At 44.9% G+C, this 17,805-nt stretch overlaps 2 protein-coding genes across 2 annotated transcripts in view; one reads left to right on the forward strand and one right to left on the reverse strand.

Annotated features, from left to right (window-relative positions):
- The window catches only part of LOC309535364 (uncharacterized protein), a 123,300-nt gene that overhangs the window by 101,892 nt on the left and 3,603 nt on the right, over positions 1-17,805 (forward strand). The window contains exon 4 of the mRNA XM_082228409.1: positions 8,944-9,080. Within this exon, the coding sequence (XP_082084535.1) occupies positions 8,944-9,080 (137 nt within the window). The remainder of the gene's footprint in view (positions 1-8,943; positions 9,081-17,805) is intronic.
- CD34 (CD34 molecule) overlaps positions 1-17,805 on the reverse strand; it is a 138,351-nt gene that overhangs the window by 54,068 nt on the left and 66,478 nt on the right. The gene's annotated exons all lie outside the window — the stretch shown is intronic.

The following is a 17,805-nucleotide window of genomic DNA, read 5'->3' on the forward strand; positions in this document are numbered from 1 at the left end:
TTGAGAGATTGCTGTAGGATCATCAGATATTTTGTCTGGGCCTTTTGTTTTTTTGTGGTCTTTCTCAAATGTTTGTCCACTGATTCACTGAGTTAAAGGGAAATGTTTCACATTGTAAGGACTGGAGCTATTCCACACAACTTTAATGTTACGTCTCTTTTCTGGATTCTTTATCTAACAACTATGTAATATATCTACATCCAGATATCTGAGAGTATTGGTTTCCTGAGCACATGTGTTCCATAGCAGTGAAATCTTTCCAGATGGCGGCAACTTTATTGTAGACCAATCAGGGGGTTGCCAGTTTGTACAGTAATCTTTCTTTCTTTCTTTCTTTCTTTCTTTCTTTCTTTCTTTCTTTCTTATTTTTTATTTTTTTATTTTCAAACCATGCTAAACCACTTTTCACCCAAATGGATTCCAGGGTGGTATGCAATAAAAAACAACAACAATAAATAGAAAACATAACCACTGCAAAACAATAAAAATTCACAGACAGCAGCTGTAAGCCAAAAAAGCGAACTGAAGACAAAAGTAATCACTCTAAAATGTGTGGGTAAACAAGAAACTCTTAACCTGCTGCCAAAAATATATTCTTATTTATTCTGTTTCAGAATTTATGAACTGCTCTTCAGAGAATATCAGAGAATAGCCAAGTGGTGTACAGAAAATGAATATAAAAACATAATAAAGATCTTCATAATGCATGCTAAAAGCATGTGCTTGAATCACAACAAACTTTACTATGGGATTATGTGGTGCCATCAACAAACCTTTAATTCACAGATCTAAGTGTCTGGGTGGGATGTGGGGAGAGGCACCTTCTCATGCCCCTGCCTGTTGAGCCAAACTCACAGTACCACCACAGAAAAGGCTCCTTTGTGCTTGTTTAAGACACTTTACCAATGGTAGCACTTGCCTCAGTTGAAGACTGTATTGTACAAGGATCACATTCTTTAGGTAATTTGCTTACAAACTTGAAAGTTAAGCATCAGCACCTTGAATTGGGCCCAGAAGCAAATCATCACCTAGTGTAATTCTTTAAGAATTGGTGTAATCGGGACTCTGGATAATTGCCAAATAAGAATTCATAGAATCATAGAATTGTAGTGTTGGAAGGGACCCCGAGGATCAGCTAGTCCAGCCCCCTGCAAAGCTGTCCCATACGGGGATCAAACTGCAACCTTGGCATTAGCAGCAGCAGCACACTCTAACCCAGTGTTTCCCAACCTTTTTTGGGCAAAGGCACACTTGTTTCATGAAAAAAATCTCGAGGCACACCACCATGACAGATGGGGAAAGGTCACTTTTTACTTATGTAAAAAAAATTAAAAAAATAGTAACAGCATAGAAGGTAATGGTTAGGCTAGCATCCCTCTTCCAAATATGCTAGGTTTTTATTTGCAGGGACTGTTCTACATGGGAAAGCATTCAGCACTGTCATTCTCCCATCTGCCATCTGAATTGGTACTATTCTGGGTCAACTTACTCTGCTGCATGTGTAGATGAAAATGGCACCAAGTGTGGGGGAGGGGGCAGAACAGGTTTCAGATACAGGATATTAAGCATACACGTACTTCAGATTGAACTGGTTGCTTGCTTTGCAAGTTTTCATTTCCCAAATGACTGCCTTGGCAAGCGCAATACCTACCAGGCTCAACGCCGGTCTCGCGCTGCCGCTTCCTGCGCTCTCAAGGACCCGGGAGGAGGAAGGCGTGAAGGCAATCCCGAAGGCGCGAAAACCTTGCGCATGTGCAGGCCTTCCGCCTGCGACAGCCCAGTAGGCCGGCCGAAGCGAGCGGCGATGGGATGTGGGAGGGAGCTCGCTCGCCGCCCCGCGTGTGCCTATGTGGGGCACGTTACAGCCCCGTGACGTCAGCGCCATGCAGGCAGCCAGGCAGGCAGACGGCGAGAGCCCCGCGCTGGGCGGCCTCTCCTCGCCGCCCCGCCTCTCGCCGCCCGACTCGCCCGCCTCCCTCCCACGGCACACCAGGCAACGTCTCGCGGCACACTAGTGTGCCGCGGAACACCGGTTGGGAAACACTGCTCTAACCAACTTGTTCTGGAGTATTCAGAAACTGGCCACCCCTGTTTTTATATAACTAGCATTCTTTTCCAGCAAACACCCAGCGCTCACTGGCTTCATTTACAACAAGCAGCCTAATTTGCTGTCATCTTTGTCGCTGTGCTGCAACGAACAGCTAAAGCAACATCTGCTCCCTGGAAAGTGAGGCACAGTTGTAACAGAAGCGTCAATCAAAGCTAAGGCAAAAGCCATTTAAATGCAAAGGTGAATTCCACAAACCAGATGTCAGATCCTGTCTGGAGCACCGAGAATAATGACCACGTCACCCACATCTTTTCTCTTCCTGGCTGCCCCTCTCAGTCACTCCTGTTCATGCTGCCCAGTTTCCTGGCATTCTCTCTCATTTCATTGAAGTGTGGGCTTGAATGGAATAAAATAGCAGGCCCATCCGGACTATAGCTACTGACCTTGACTCGCCTTTCCTTTTTTAAAAAAGGTATTAAAAATAGTGCATTCTACCAAATATAGGATAAGAAAGCAACCTACAGGCCTTTAGGATACAGGCACTTGGAAGTTTATTCTTCACTAGTGTGAGTGGAGATACTGTAATTCAAATGTAACTTTCTCGATAACTTTAATTTACTTATTAATAAGTAATAAGTGTTATTTATTAGTAGACATCTGCTTAACATGCTATAGTGAAAGTTTCTTCCACTCAACAAGAAGACAGCCACCCTAGCCAAAGTATGTCCCCTTACTAAGAGGTAGGATGCCTTGGTTTTGTTTAACCCTCCAGGGGCCTCAATGTGTTCACCACTCATCCAACTGGTGCCTCCACTGAATGCCCTAACATGACCGGGGGGGATGGGGACCTATGAGCCAAAACAGCATCACCCGAAAGGCACAAGAAGTAGGCAAAAAATTAATAATTGCCTAATAATTGCCACCAAGATCCCAACAAGGTCCCACCAAGAGAATTTCTATATCCAGCCCCCATGAAAAGCAATCAACCATAGCCCCCACTATCAACCAAAGGATGGATGAGTACCTGAAAGTGGGGGCGATGGCATAGGGCTGCTCTGTAAAGGTCAAGACTCTACCCCTATAGTCTCATCCAGGATGTGGACACAGCATGCTTCCTTCTCACATGCTCATTCTACCCCTAATTGGAAGTGGGGAGCAAACTCACCCCCAGTAGCTATATTAAGATATACAACCATGCAGTGGGCAGTTGCGTATTGCAGAAACTGCAATACACAACTTGGCTCTTCCTTTGTAATTAGCATCTGTTGAAATCAATGGCATTAAAGTAATTGGGTATTTGTATAGTGATCCCATTGTTCCCAGTATGGTGACCTGAGCTCTCTTGCTTCCAGCAGACAGCAAAATTCCCTCTGAAGCAGAGGATTCAATTCTTAACTATTATGGTCTGATATTGCCCACAACTGAAGGCTGGTGAAGGAGTGGTTGCTCCTCTTGGTGGTATATTCATTCCTGTTTGCCTCTGGTAAATACTTCTTGCAAGGTTCAACAACCTGTTTTACTGGAGGCAGCAGATAGACAAATAACAACAACAACAATAATGAAAGGGATGCCATTTGCAGTTTTGAGTGAGTGCCATGCATGCCACCGGTTCTGGTCACTTCTATCCTCCTCCTATGAGATCTGCCTGCACTCAAAAGACAGAAAGAGAACAAGCACATGGACACATACTGGACTTTTCCTAGGGATGTGGGAATCTGAGTGGAGTCTTTAAAAGCACATAGAGCTGAAAATGGCAGTGGGAAACTGTTTCACTGTTCCAACTTTGTTCTTCAGCTCCATGTACTTTTCAAAGTAACCATCTCATAACTTACAGTACAATCCTATACATGTTTACTCAGAAGATAAGCTGAATTCATTGGGGCTTCAGGCATAGGCAAGGACGTCTTACCCATAGAGGCTAGTGGCATGGGGCACCAGGGCACCAAGTTCTGGAGGGCGCCAGGGAAGAGGCAGAGGCTGGACGTGGCGCCTCCCAGCATCAGCTCGCTGCCCTCACCCGCCTCCGCCATGCCACACTGAAGAAGCGCCGCGCCGCATCCGAAGCCTCCGTCTGCTGTGGCCACCACAGCACAAAGTGGCCAGCTGAGCCGGGAGGTGCCGCGTCTAGCCTCCGTCTTTTCCCCCACTGGAGGAGCCGCCCTCCAGCTGCTGCCCGCCTCCTCCAGCCCCGCTGGCAGTGCTGTCCTCCCTAAAAAACTCTGGGAAATGGGGGTTGGGGGGTGCGCCAGAGGGAGCTTTGCACCTCGGTGCTGGATATGCTTAAGACGGCCCTGGGCATAGGATTGCATCCTTAATCGTGCATTTGTTTGTGTACAAAACAGCTTGTTCCATTTTTCCATAATCTACTGCCAGGCAATTTCAGCACCACTCATAATTTTTTAATAAAAAAACCTAGTATGTTTTATGTTAGACGCTCCAGTGTAGGCCAAATCTATTTTGCCGTTTTCAGTACAAACATGGACTGAAATAATCAAGGCTGAATATTCATGCTACAGTTGCCTGGACCTATACCTGTAAGGGGGCCCAGAGTCTGAGCTTTCTTTTTCCTTTTTAAAGTAAACTTCTAGCCTAGCCCCCTTGGAAGGGGGAGGGAAGAAGTGACTTGGTGGGCTCCTTTCCATCTTTCTTGTTCTTGCCTGCCTATGTGTTGGTTGTGTTGAGAGGCAGATTTCGCTGCTTTGCCAAGAAGCAGAGGAGAAAGGAAAAAAGATGCAGCATAGTGATTTTCCGCTTGCTTCATAATCTGCTCCTTGTTTTTCATTTCTTTTCTGTAGTACATGAAAGATTATGTCATTATAAACATGTTAGTCTTCAAGATACCACAAAACGTTTATTGTGGTAACTTATTTCATGTGTTCCCTTTTTTGGAAAGGGGGGTGGTCCTGTTTTGGAAACTGCACCAGGCTCCCAATCACCTTAATCTGGCCTTGGAGATGCTCAAATCTTTGTAGAAAGTAATCTGATTCTATAAACACTAAGCAATGGTTGGTAGGTAATAGGGTGCTAAGAGCTTGCAGGCAGCTTAACTGATTTCCCATGCTTTTGTGTTGAATACTAATTCAAATAGACTAGGATTTTGTCCAAATATTTAAAAGTCTATTTAGTTTCACACTAAATGATGCAATGGACATATGGTTAGGAATTTATCTGCCAGAAAACATGTTTTCTATAAGTTCCTTTGCTAAATACTGCAAGACAGATGGTGCATAATAGTTTTGGCCCAATCTTTTCCCCACACGAAGAAAGGGTCATTTCTTTGGAGACATTCCTTATTATACTCCCAAGGCCTCAAGAGTTAGCAGCTTTCAAATGGATATTGTAAAGAACAGTGAAAAAGAGATTAGAAAGACCATTTTTCAAAATATTTCTCATGTAATTCTTATGTGAATTAGGTAAAAGCAGCTTATTGTACAAAAATGAATAAGAGAAGGTAGGTAAAAACTTGGTACACTGCTCCTTACATTTCAATGAATATAGTTTTATAAAGATTTGTTTTAAGACTAAAACTGACTACAGCAAGACTTGAAGGAGAGGGATGACCAGCCAGCAAGGACTGCCTGAAAGAAACTGAGAAAGGAGGTGTGAATTGCTCAACTTTGCAGTAATGTTCTTTCAAACACACAAAATGCTCCCAGCAGTGTGGGAAGAAAAAGGGTTGTAGAAGGAAAGGATTGGTGGTGGTGACTTCCCACTTGCGCTGGAACAAAGGAAGCTGTATCTGAACTCAAGCTAAATCCCTTGCAACATTATCCATAAAAATCTTAGGCAGCAACAGCAGTCCTTGCTTACCACACAAACGTGACACTTCGTTCTGATTCACTCCATAAGAAAGTTCAGTATGTATACATACAAACATAACTATTAGCTATGACGTCTGGAACTAAGGAGCAAGAAGGTTACTCCCTCTCTCAAATGGTTACAGTACAGTACTTCCACACTGCCTAGAACACTGCCTAGAAAGTTGGTATAAATGTAACTCCAAAAGCTATAGACATAAAAACACAGCATATATAATACCCAAAGGCAGGGATATAGGTACATATCAGACTGTTGATATATGTGTATCTATCTCAGTATTGGTTACGCTGACTCAGTGGTAGACCATAAGGAAACGCAGCACCCACTCTCCTCTCTCTGCTAGGGCTACAGGGCTGGGTGCGAGGAAGCAGCAGGTCCGTCACACTCTGCAGCATCACTCCACACACGGGTCAGGCTTGACACAGGGATGGAGCTGCCACGGCCGGCAGCCTCTCTCCACTGTTGTGGAGTTGCGCATGGTGCAGCCTAGCCAAGGAGAGGGCGGCAGCTCTCTGCCACCAACTCTCCACTCTGAACCTTGGGTCAGAAGTGGAGCTAAAGCAGAGTGGAGCTGAAGCGGAGCTGCGGCTGGATGCGAAAAAGCTGCCTTGACAGCTCCCTTGCATGCCAAAGCCAGGATCTGATGGGAGTCTGTTATGGGGGTGCCTGGTCGTTTTCCCCCTCCAGAAAATGTTCCAAGGACAATGGCAACCCCACACTATCCCTTTGCACTGACTGGCAGCCGCTTTCCAGGCTGGGATCTACAGTGGTGCCCCGCAAGACGAATGCCTCGCAAGACGGAAAACTCGCTAGACGAAAGAGTTTTTCGTTTTGGAGGTGCTTTGCAAAACGAATTTCCTATGGGGTTGCTTCGCAAGACGACAATGTCTTGCGAGTTCCTGCTGGTTTTTTCCCTCCCCCCCTTTTTCTAAGCCGCTAAGCCACTTATCAGCTGATCCAATCAGCAGATAAGCCGCTAAAAGCCGCTAAAAGCTGCTAATAGTGCTAATAGCGCTAATCCGCTAATCCTTCAATGGGCTTGCTTTGCAAGACGAAAAAACCGCTAGACGAAGAGAATCACAGAACGGATTCTTTTCGTCTTGCGAGGCACCACTGTACATCAGCCCTACCTGGAGATGCTGGGGATTGAACTTGGGACCTTCTGCACATGAAGCATGCGCTCTACTCAGCTCTGCAAATGTTTACGGTACTTGCACACCCACTAGGAAGCTGAAATCTTGTTCAGGGCAAACTGACTACTAGAAGGCCCTGAAAACAGGTTCCCAAAGCAGAGGACATGGACATCCCCCAAACAGTTAAGCAGCTCCCGTACTAGCTAGAAAACCAGAATGCTGTGCTCAATTTGCCTGAGATAACCCAATTATCAGGAGTCAGAGAAACCATGTCTGCTTTTCAATTAGCACAGTAGACGTAGGCACCTTCCAAATAGTTAAGCAGTTCCTATACTATGCAGGTGGTGCTGTGGGTTAAACCACAGAGCCTAGGACTTGCCAATCAGAAGGTCAGCAGTTCGAATCCCCGCAACGGGGTGAGCTCCCGTTGTTCGGTCCCTGCTCCTGCCAACCTAGCAGTTTGAAAGCATGTCAAAGTGCAAGTAGATAAATAGGAACCGCTCCAGTGGGAAGGTAAACGGCGTTTCCGTGTGCTGCTCTGGTTTGCCAGAAGCGGCTTAGTCATACTGGCCACATGACCCAGAAGCTGTACGCCAGCTCCCTCGCCCAGTAAAGCGAGATGAGCGCTGCAACCTCAGAATCGGTCACGACTGGAGCTAATGGTCAGGGGTCCCTTTACCTTCATACTATGCTTCTTGTTCTTTGTAAAGCACCTTGTATTTGTCGTGTTCTCTGTGGCTTGTTATTTTGTTATTATTTGATATTCTTGACACCACACACACACACACACACACACACACACACACACACAGGTTTACGGTATAGAAATGAACAAACAAACAAAACCAAATAAATGGTGTATATGGAAGCTATTGTATAAATAAATTAATAATATTAATTGTAGGCATTACAGGAGGCACAGGACTCACTACTGAATGAATTATGGTTTGTGTTCATTCATCAGAGATGTGCTAACAATCTTATCTCCAGGGAGGTTGATATGGAAACATTGTCAGAATGGGGGTAATAATGAAGGAGGTTACTTGTCCCAACAATTCACAAATTAAGACCTCAGCTGCTACAGTTCCATTAAGGTGCAAAGTGTTACATTCCTGTTGATATGTTAAAAACTGAACTGGGGGGGGGGGAGAAGAACCCTAAATATTCCCCATTACCAAGGGTTTCGAAAGAAGGCTGCTGCATTGGCTTAATCTGAAGCACCTTAAGTTTAACCAGAACTTAAATGCTCCATTTAATCAGATGGACTTCAAGGCTCTGCAACACAATTCTAAACATGTTTACTCAGAAGTAGGTTCCCCTGAGATCAACAAAACTTTTTCCTTTGCATGTGTATCTAGGTTTGCATTTTAAAATCATCTTAAATATTTGAGGAAAATAGTTCTAAAGATAGACCCGTTGAACACTTCTCACATGATGTGGCTGGTGTGTGTGTAAGAAACTAATCTGTCTCAGAGTTCTGCTGACTCCGGAAGCCCCAGTTGGTAGCCTGGGAGAAGGAGATAAGCATCTGTTTGGGAGGCAGGGAACCTCCGGTGATTAGCTATTGTTCAGAGGTTCACTTCCTGTTGCTTCTGAGAACTAAAGGCCAGTTTTGGCCATTTATAAAGGCATCTTGAAGCAATTGCCTTTGTGTGCAAATGCACAAAGGGAGTGTATTTTATTGTCTGGAGTCTTACCCCTCCACTACTCCTTAGTTTTAAAAACAGTATTGTGAAAGGGAGAAAATATAAGTAAACATTTCAGGGGCATTTACTTAAATAATATGGGAAATTGCAGGCTGTATTTGTGTGTCACCATTCCTGCCCTGTGTTGATTCACTGAATCGATATTTAGTGCATAACCACAAACAAGCATTATATGACTGTCTCACGAGTAGGAAACTGTAATTGACGGAACAATGGCTGTCCCCTCTTTCCACAGGAACTCTAACCCAGCTGCAACTTTGAAGTCATCATTGTTATGGGGTGAGCAGATTTCAGGCATGCAGGATCTTTTTTTAAAAAAACCAACAACACCCAATAACACCAAGATCCATCAAGGAGAATCAGGTGCCAAAGGTATGCACATAGAATTAAAGAATTCTGAGCCCAGGTATTTGATTTGAGTACCAAAACCAAACTACTACTGATTGAACCCTTCTTTCCACTTCCTTTATTTCAGCAGCATAATTTAGTGGGTAGGGGGTCATAATAGATCAGACTGGCAGAGGATTTATTGCTTTAGGCCTTAAGATTTGTAATTCTAAAATTTATAATATTTGGCAAAAAATAAAAGCAAACAAAATAACAGCAAACAAAAGCCAAATCTACAAATATGTTTTCTTGCTGTAAGGGAAATGAAAAGTTTTGAAGATTTCCACAATTATTTATTCCGTGGTAGCAAAATCAAGACATGTATTGTAATCTGTTTACATCGTTCGCATTTAATTTCCACTGGACTGAAAGCTGAAAATAAAAATTTAATAAATCCCTGGATATACAAATGTATGAAAACAAGTACTGTATACCCTCTTTCACTTGAAATAGGATGTTTGCTGGAGCAAATCTCATCACTCAGAGACTGACAGCTGAATGTGTGAAGTACCTCAATTGAAAAATACTGTTTGAGGTCATGACAGGTAAAATGAAAGATCTATTTGTGCCATTTGCCATTTTCGCACATGCAAGTCATCATGATGTTTCAGTCAGTGATGAATGTGTATGTGTGAAGTTACCTTCAGATGCCATACCAGAAATGTTAGGGTACTTGTTCATCCGGTATGTAGCAGGTAGTGTTCATTTAAGTACTTGCAGTCTCCCTCAGAGACATTCTAAATTTCAGGAAACTCAGTGTAAAGATGTGAAGGCCTGGAAACACTCTCCCCCATCTGTCCGTCCCCTTCCTGGGCCTTCACATCTCTAGGTTGATTCCTTCCCCCAGCCCTGCTCGCTTAGACTTTATACAAGAGGGAGAAGCCTACAGTGATCCTAATCTCGCTTGAGAGACTAGCTATTCCCTGGGGGTAAATACAGCAAGGGGAGTGAAATTCTTTAAGGATACAGCTGAATTGTCTGACAAGACAGACCCCTGAGAATGTGTGAAGGGGGGGGGGAATTAATTGCTTGACTTCCCTGTGAGCATTTCAAACCATCTAACCAGTCCTGACATTTACAGGGTAAGGGATGCCAGCCACCTGTTTTTAGTGGGTGGAAGGAAAGAAGATACAGAAAAAGCTTCAGAGCATCCAGTTATTTTAGATGCCTCTCTTGAAAACCACCTGACTGTGCTGCTTTGTACTTCACCCCATCCCACACACCCTTCCAGCTGATTCATGCAACAAGTAGAGTCAGAAGCAGTATTTGCTTTTAAATTGATGGTGGGGGTGGGGGAGGGAATGCATGAAGACAAACCCATGGAGCTATGCACTGTAGTTCACACTGAATATTGCCGTTCGGGCTACAATACTGTCCAGAAGTATTAAGGCTTCTGTTGTAGGCTGGAGCATGGGCTGAAGCTGAGAAGGTACAACAACCTTGTAGAGTTATCTGTTACTTTTAACTCCCCCGTTGCAGGATAGATTGAGAGAGTTGCATCTACCAGCGCTGCAGTATACTGTTGCACTCATGTTGCAGTATTGGAGAGCTGTGATGAGAGAGAATAGCATACAGAGGTCCTGCCAAGTAATCCATTGCTAACATTGCAGTTCAGAGGCGAAACTCTGGCTAGCTGATTCGCAGGCAAAAGTTCCCTATATCTTTCAGGCTGCAGTAAAGGGCAACCTATTAATATTGCCTCCTGCCAGGCAAATCAAGCACTCATTTGCATGCAGAAGCCTTGTGCTCCATTGACTTGCATGGTGACTGGTCTGCATTTTTAAATGTTCTAAACAAGCAAGCAAACAAGCAAGCTTTGCACATGGACTCAAGTTAGAGCAAGGATTCCTATCTATGATGCTAATTTTTGTCTTTTCCAACCCCAGGCTCACACCCAGGGATACAATGCAACAGTTTGTTGAGGAGCCTCCTTGTTTATTTGTCAAATATACTACTTCCTTGGACACTGGCAAATAAAAAAGGACAAAGACAAGTCAGGAAGAGCAGAGAGGTCAGATTTAGTCAAAGTCTGTCCACAAAGGTCAGTGCTAAAGGAACAAAGAGGTGTGCTCTTTTTTCTGAAGGTACAGTGACAAAAAAGAACAAGAAATAGGAAGACAAAGATTAACTGGTCAGGTTCCCTAATAATTTATCAGTACATTTGGAAGGTGTCAGGGAGTCCCATTAACTTGGCTGGTTTCACTGACTGCTCTCCAATGCCTCACTGTCCAAAGTACTTAACTATAATAAACAGCATCACAACAAAACACCAATAAAAATCATTAAAGCATAAGCTTCATAATTTAGCATACAGTTTAGCCTCTCCATACTTGATGTGCAGATTGCTGATTGCGATTTATTCCACCCATTTATGGATGTCACATGAAGGCGTGCACTAGATTTATTACGGCGATATTTCATCCATCAACAGTTTGACTGGCAAAAATGGGCAGTTATTACCAGAGATAGATGTTGGGTGCTTAATTTAACCTTAATTTTCAATAAATGGCTTGTTTGCCACTCCATATATTTTAAAGATTATTTTAAAAATTGGCAATGTTCATCAAGATTTAAACCACAGCATATTGACAAGTATCTTGCAGTTACAAGCAGCAGATTTTGATGCAAATGTTATTGATAACATGCAACTATTAGAGAAAGCTCTAAATGCCACAAGCTGCAGCACAGGGAAGGGCAGCTCTGGATTAGAATAAGAGGAAATGATGCCCCAGTCTTGGGTGTGGTGGAGCTATGACGGGTCCAGGACTAGGATAACTGAAAGTGAACCAGAGCATGTGAAGCCTTGGTAAAACCATAAAACAGTAAAAACATGGCCATAAATTAGGACATGCCTTGGGTGATGGTTTGGGAGGGGTGAATGTTAACAGTATCAAGATGGCTTGCGCCTTATTTTCATGATTGTTCAATTCCCATCAGGCAAAAGGATCCATTACATTCAAAAATAAATGATCATTATTTCCACCAGGCATTTTTGTCCCTTGGCTGAACAGACCTATCTGTGTAAACACTGTTATAGCTGTCACAATGAACTGTATTAAGTGGTTCAGGTGGTTTGATAGGTAGTTAGATTCCCTTTCCCCTTCTTCATACCACTTTGTTATTATTTTACTCCTTGCTGAAATGCTTTATTCCCTCCTATAATATCTTTTTATCTATTGACTTTTTTAAATGAATGGCGCAGGAACTGGGGATCAATACATATCCCCTAAAGATGTGCTGCTGTAAATACAAGCCCACTGCCTTACCTATTTCCCCTTTTATAAGCTCTCCACATATGGTTGTCTGCCCCAGTGCCAAAATCTCCTACCTACTTTCTTTCAACCAATCACATTGGACATTAGGTCTGTTACTTAGTATCCATAAATATAAATGTGTGACGTTACTGAAACTGGTGACTATCATTTATATACCAACAAAACAAAGGCCTATAGAAATGTATTTTGACCAATGAATTTCCATGGGCTGCAAATTGTTGCATTAGCAGAAGCCAGTGCAATTATTCCTACGAGTGTGGTGGGCTTCTCCTTTCCCTTCCCAAGTCCTCTTGGGAGTGCCAGCTGAACCCTGAAAATAGGGTGGGGAGAGGGGAGGAGGTGGTAGCTTGTTTCGTTGGGCAAACAGAAATGCTTATGCAGACAGAATGATCTTCTTAGTGCTACCAAGAGAATAGTGAACTTGAACGCACTAAACTGAAGAAGGGAACATTTTACTATTCACCCAGGCTTCATTTTCAGAACACAATTTATTTCAGCCTTTGATACTTAGGGATGGATGAATCTATATATTTCTAGTCCACATATTTTCCAGTGAATTTCACTTGTATTCCTTCAAAAGTCCTTTAGGTCTTATTTCTGCATGTATCTGATAAAAAAAAAATGGCATGAGAATTCCTAAACATCTATTTAATTATGCATTTTATCACAAATATTATTTTAAATATGTACTTTATCTCAGTGAATGCACTTCTAAGTGTATTTTATCATAAAATATGCATAGTTTGCATCAGGCGTCCTACTGGGAAGACCCAGTTTTCTGAGTGCATGTTCTGGAAGTTGGGCAATAGGGGCAGTACAGGATTCCTTTTGGTGTACCGACCTCCCCGCTGCACCAAGGATTCCCTGTCCGAGCTGCTTCAGGTCGTGGCGGATGTTCTCCTGGAGACACCTAGTTTGGTTGTCCTAGGGGATTTTAACATCCACGCCGACACGACCTTACAAGGGGCCGCTCGGGACTTCGTGGAAAGCATGGCCTCCATGGGGCTGTCCCTGAATAAGTTGGGCCCAACTCATAGTCATGGACATGCCTTAGACCTGGTATTCACCTCTAGTGACGTGGGTGATCTGACACTAAGTAAAAGTGAAACCAAAGAAGTGCCATGGTCAGATCACTTCCTGGTGCAACTGGACTTCTCCGCGACCCTTCCCCTCTGCAGGGAGGTGGGACCAATTCGGATGGTCCGCCCCCGCCACTTAATGGATCCAAATGGTTTCCAGAGAGTGGTAGGGGATGCTTTATCCCATGTTGATGGCCTTTCAGCTGATTCCCTGGTGGCCCGCTGGAATGCGGAGTTAACCAGGGCTATCGACTGTCTGGCTCCGAAGCGCCCTCTCCGATTGCATGGAGCCCGGACAGCCCCGTGGTTTTCTTCGGAGCTGAGGGTGATGAAACAATCGCTGAGACGGCTAGAGCGTCGGTGGCAGAAAACTCACTCCGAATCTGACCGGACACAGGTTAGAGCTCAACGTCGAGCCTACCAAGTGGCGATAGCGACGGCGAAGAAGACTTTCTTCACCGCCTCTATTGCATCTGCAGAAAATAGTAGCAGGAGACTCTTTCAGGTGGTCCGCAATTTAACGGAACCACCTTTACCACCGGGGCCTTGTAAAGACCCCAAGATCTCCTGCAACGATTTTGCAAAGTTTTTTGCAGATAAAATCACTCATATTCGGAAGGAGCTAGACACCACCGTGGGAGCAGGGCCGGGGCGGGAGAGTGCTAGAGCTCTGTCTGGTCAAGTTGCATGGAATCAATTTCAATCCGTTACCCCCGAGGATGTGGACAGGCTGCTTGGACGCGTGAAACCAACCACCTGTCTCCTTGATCCTTGCCCATCCTGGCTAATAAAAGCAAGCCGGGAAGGGCTGGGCGATGGGCTCTGCGGGGTGGTGAATGCTTCCCTCTGTGAGGGAACATTCCCAGATCCGCTGAAAGAGGCGGTCATTAAACCGCTTCTTAAAAAACCATCTTTAGACCCGGCCAGTATGGCCAACTATCGCCCAGTCTCAAATCTTCCATTCTTGGGCAAGGTGATTGAGCGTGTGGTTGCTGAACAACTCCAGGCACGCCTGGAGGATGCGGACCATTTGGATCCCTTCCAATCAGGATTCAGGCCTCACCATGGGACTGAAACTGCCTTGGTCGCACTGGTTGATGATCTCCGGCGAGCTAGGGACAAAGGTGAGAGTTGTTTCCTAGTTCTGCTGGATCTCTCAGCGGCCTTTGATACAATCGACCATAACATCCTTCTGGACCGTCTAGAGGGGTTGGGAGCTGGGGGCACTGTTATACAGTGGTTTCGCTCCTTCCTCCTGGGCCGTGTTCAGAAAGTGGTGGTGGGGGATGAGTGTTCAGACCCTTGGGCCCTCACTTGTGGGGTGCCTCAGGGTTCCGTCCTCTCCCCCATGCTTTTTAACATCTATATGAAGCCACTGGGAGAGATCATCAGGGGGTTTGGACTGGGTGTCCATCAATATGCAGATGATACCCAGCTCTACCTTTCTTTCAAATCAGAACCAGTGAAGGCGGTGAAGGTCCTGTGTGAGTGCCTGGAGGCGGTTGGAGGATGGATGGCGGCTAATGGATTGAAGTTGAATCCTGACAAGACAGAAGTACTGTTTTTGGGGGACAGGGGGCGGGCTGGTGTGGAGGACTCCCTGGTCCTGAATAGGGTAACTGTGCCCCTGAAGGACCAGGTGCGTAGCCTGGGAGTCATTTTGGACTCACAGCTGTCCATGGAGGCGCAGGTCAATTCTGTATCCAGGGCAGCTGTCTACCAACTCCACCTGGTACGCAGGCTGAGACCCTACCTGCCCGCGGACTGTCTGGCCAGAGTGGTGCATGCTCTAGTTATCTCCCGCTTGGACTACTGCAATGCGCTCTACGTGGGGCTACCTTTGAAGGTGACTCGGAAACTACAGCTAATCCAGAATGCGGCAGCTAGACTGGTGACTGGGGGCGGCCGCAGAGACCACATAACACCAGTCTTGAAAGACCTACATTGGCTCCCAGTACGTTTCCGAGCACAATTCAAAGTGCTGGTGTTGACCTTTAAAGCCCTAAACGGCTTCGGCCCAGTATACCTGAAGGAGCGTCTCCACCCCCATCGTTCTGCCCGGACACTGAGGTCCAGCGCCGAGGGCCTTCTGGCGGTTCCCTCATTACGAGAAGCGAAGCTACAGGGAACCAGGCAGAGGGCCTTTTCGGTGGTGGCACCCGCCCTGTGGAATGCCCTCCCATTGGATGTCAAGGTGATGGACAACTACCTGACATTCAGAAGACATCTTAAGGCGGCCCTATTCAGGGAAGCTTTTAATGTATGATATTTTAGTGTTTTTGGTTTCTGTGGAAGCCGCCCAGAGTGGCTGGGGAAACCCAGCCAGATGGGCGGGGTACAAATAATAAATTATTATTATTATTATTATTATTTTAATGCATTTTGGTGTTGTTTTGTTTTTGTTTTGTTTCTTGCCAAGAACTATATCATAACACTGGGAAAAGTGTGAAGTCCAAAGGACAATTATGTTCTGATCCACACATTAGTGCAGGAGGCGAGAATCAAGTTACTTTGCATTATAATTCTACAAGTGTCTCAATTTATATCCATAGTTTTAGAATATGGATTACATGGCACAATGTTTCCCCCTTGTGGTAGGTGTTGCTATTGCTTCAGTTTTCACAATAATATAAAAGTGAATCATTTATTAAATTTTACTTCCCTATGAAAATTATAGATGCGACTAGAAGACACACTATTGGCATTACCACAACACAAACACAGCAGTGACAACCAGTTTATGGATGAGGTTAATTTTGTCCTGGTCTTCTCTAGTCTCATGCTCTTTCCTTGAAGTCTTTTGTGATTAATGAGATTATCACATAGGCTTTCCTTAATAGATAATGGGGAAATCCTATTTTACATAATGAAGTGAGAGGAAGAAAGGAGAGGAAAATTATATATTTAGCTCCTGGTTATACCGAGAGTAAAACAGGTACTTTGTCCTTTCCCTGATTTACCGTATTTTTTGCTCTATAGGGGGCACCAGACCATAGAGCGCACCTAGGTTTTTTTTTGGGGGGGGTAATGAAGAGAAAAAAAATATTTCGACTCCAGCCCCAAAGAGCAAAGAAGCCAAGACAGCCATCAGGATCCATCCCGCTCGCTGCCTTGGCCTCCATTTTAGCCACGGGGCTGGGGCGGGGGAAGCTCAGAACGAGTCCGGGAGCGGGGGCGAGGTTGCGCGTGACCTCACCTTCACTCCTGGAGCTTGCTGCTATACGCAAGCCTTCTGAACCCGGAGGGAACTCCCGCTGGGCTTCGAAGGCTTGCGGATAGCTGCCCAAAGCCTGGGGTACGCAGCGCCTCGCTCCCCGGGCCTCGGGCTGCAGGCTGCTATCCTGGTATATCTGGTATATCTAATATTCCTTTCATCCTGGAGGTCAAGGCAGCATACATGGGGTTCCCAGATAGCTTCCCATCCAAGTACTGACCAGGCAGAAGCCTGCTTACCATCAGCAAGACAGCTGCATCATGTGCCCTCATGCCTGTTGCTACTGTTATTTAGCACTTGTCTTTTGGAGCAGCAGCAATGTGCTGAATTCTGTGCAAAGCTCTTTGAGAGCAGTTGCTGTGACAGCAACACTATGCAGTCTGGACTACTTTCATTGGGACTGCAGCCATAATGGTGAAAACTGCTGAGAGGAACCGAGCAAAAATTCACCATGGAAAATAAGCTCATTTTAAAGCTTGAATTGATTCAGACTGTTGTGTTTTGATGGTGGTGCTGAGCTTCCTTGACTCCATCCTGGGCTCAAAAAATAGTTTGTTTTGAAGTAATTGTCACTCAGCCATTTAGATCACAATACAGCCCCTTTCAGATCTTCAATCTGTGGTGAGTGTGCATTACTCCTGGCTGAGTCATAAGCCCCCAAATTCCCATCTTTCTTTTTAATCAGTGTAAGTTTCCAACACAGGTGGAAACAGAGCTTTGAGGCAAAATGTGCAGTCACAAGGCTCCTCATTTGTTCTCTGAAGAAAAATTGCCTACTCCATACCTGTGCCCTGTTCTTTTCCCATGAGATTGCGTCAGCCATTTTGGATGCCACACTCTCACACTGCACTCTCACTTTGAAAAACACACACGCTTCTTTTCATGGTGACATCAAGGTGTGGGTCATGTGATTCTCCTGGGATTGCATCATGGAAGATGAGAACAGAAATTGTGCACAGGCGGTGTGGTGGCAGCAGGAGGCCCCATTAGCGAAAGCACGCCTCAGGTTAAGAACGGTTTCGGGTTAAGAACGGACCTCCAGAACGAATTAAGTTTGTAACCAGAGGTACCACTTGTACCCTTTTGTACATATGTATGTACACGTACGCATGCACGCGCACACTCAACACATACAAGACTTC

Source organism: Podarcis vaucheri, assembly GCF_965113315.1.
Source record: "Podarcis vaucheri genome assembly, chromosome: 6".
Lineage (NCBI taxonomy): Eukaryota > Metazoa > Chordata > Lepidosauria > Squamata > Lacertidae > Podarcis > Podarcis vaucheri.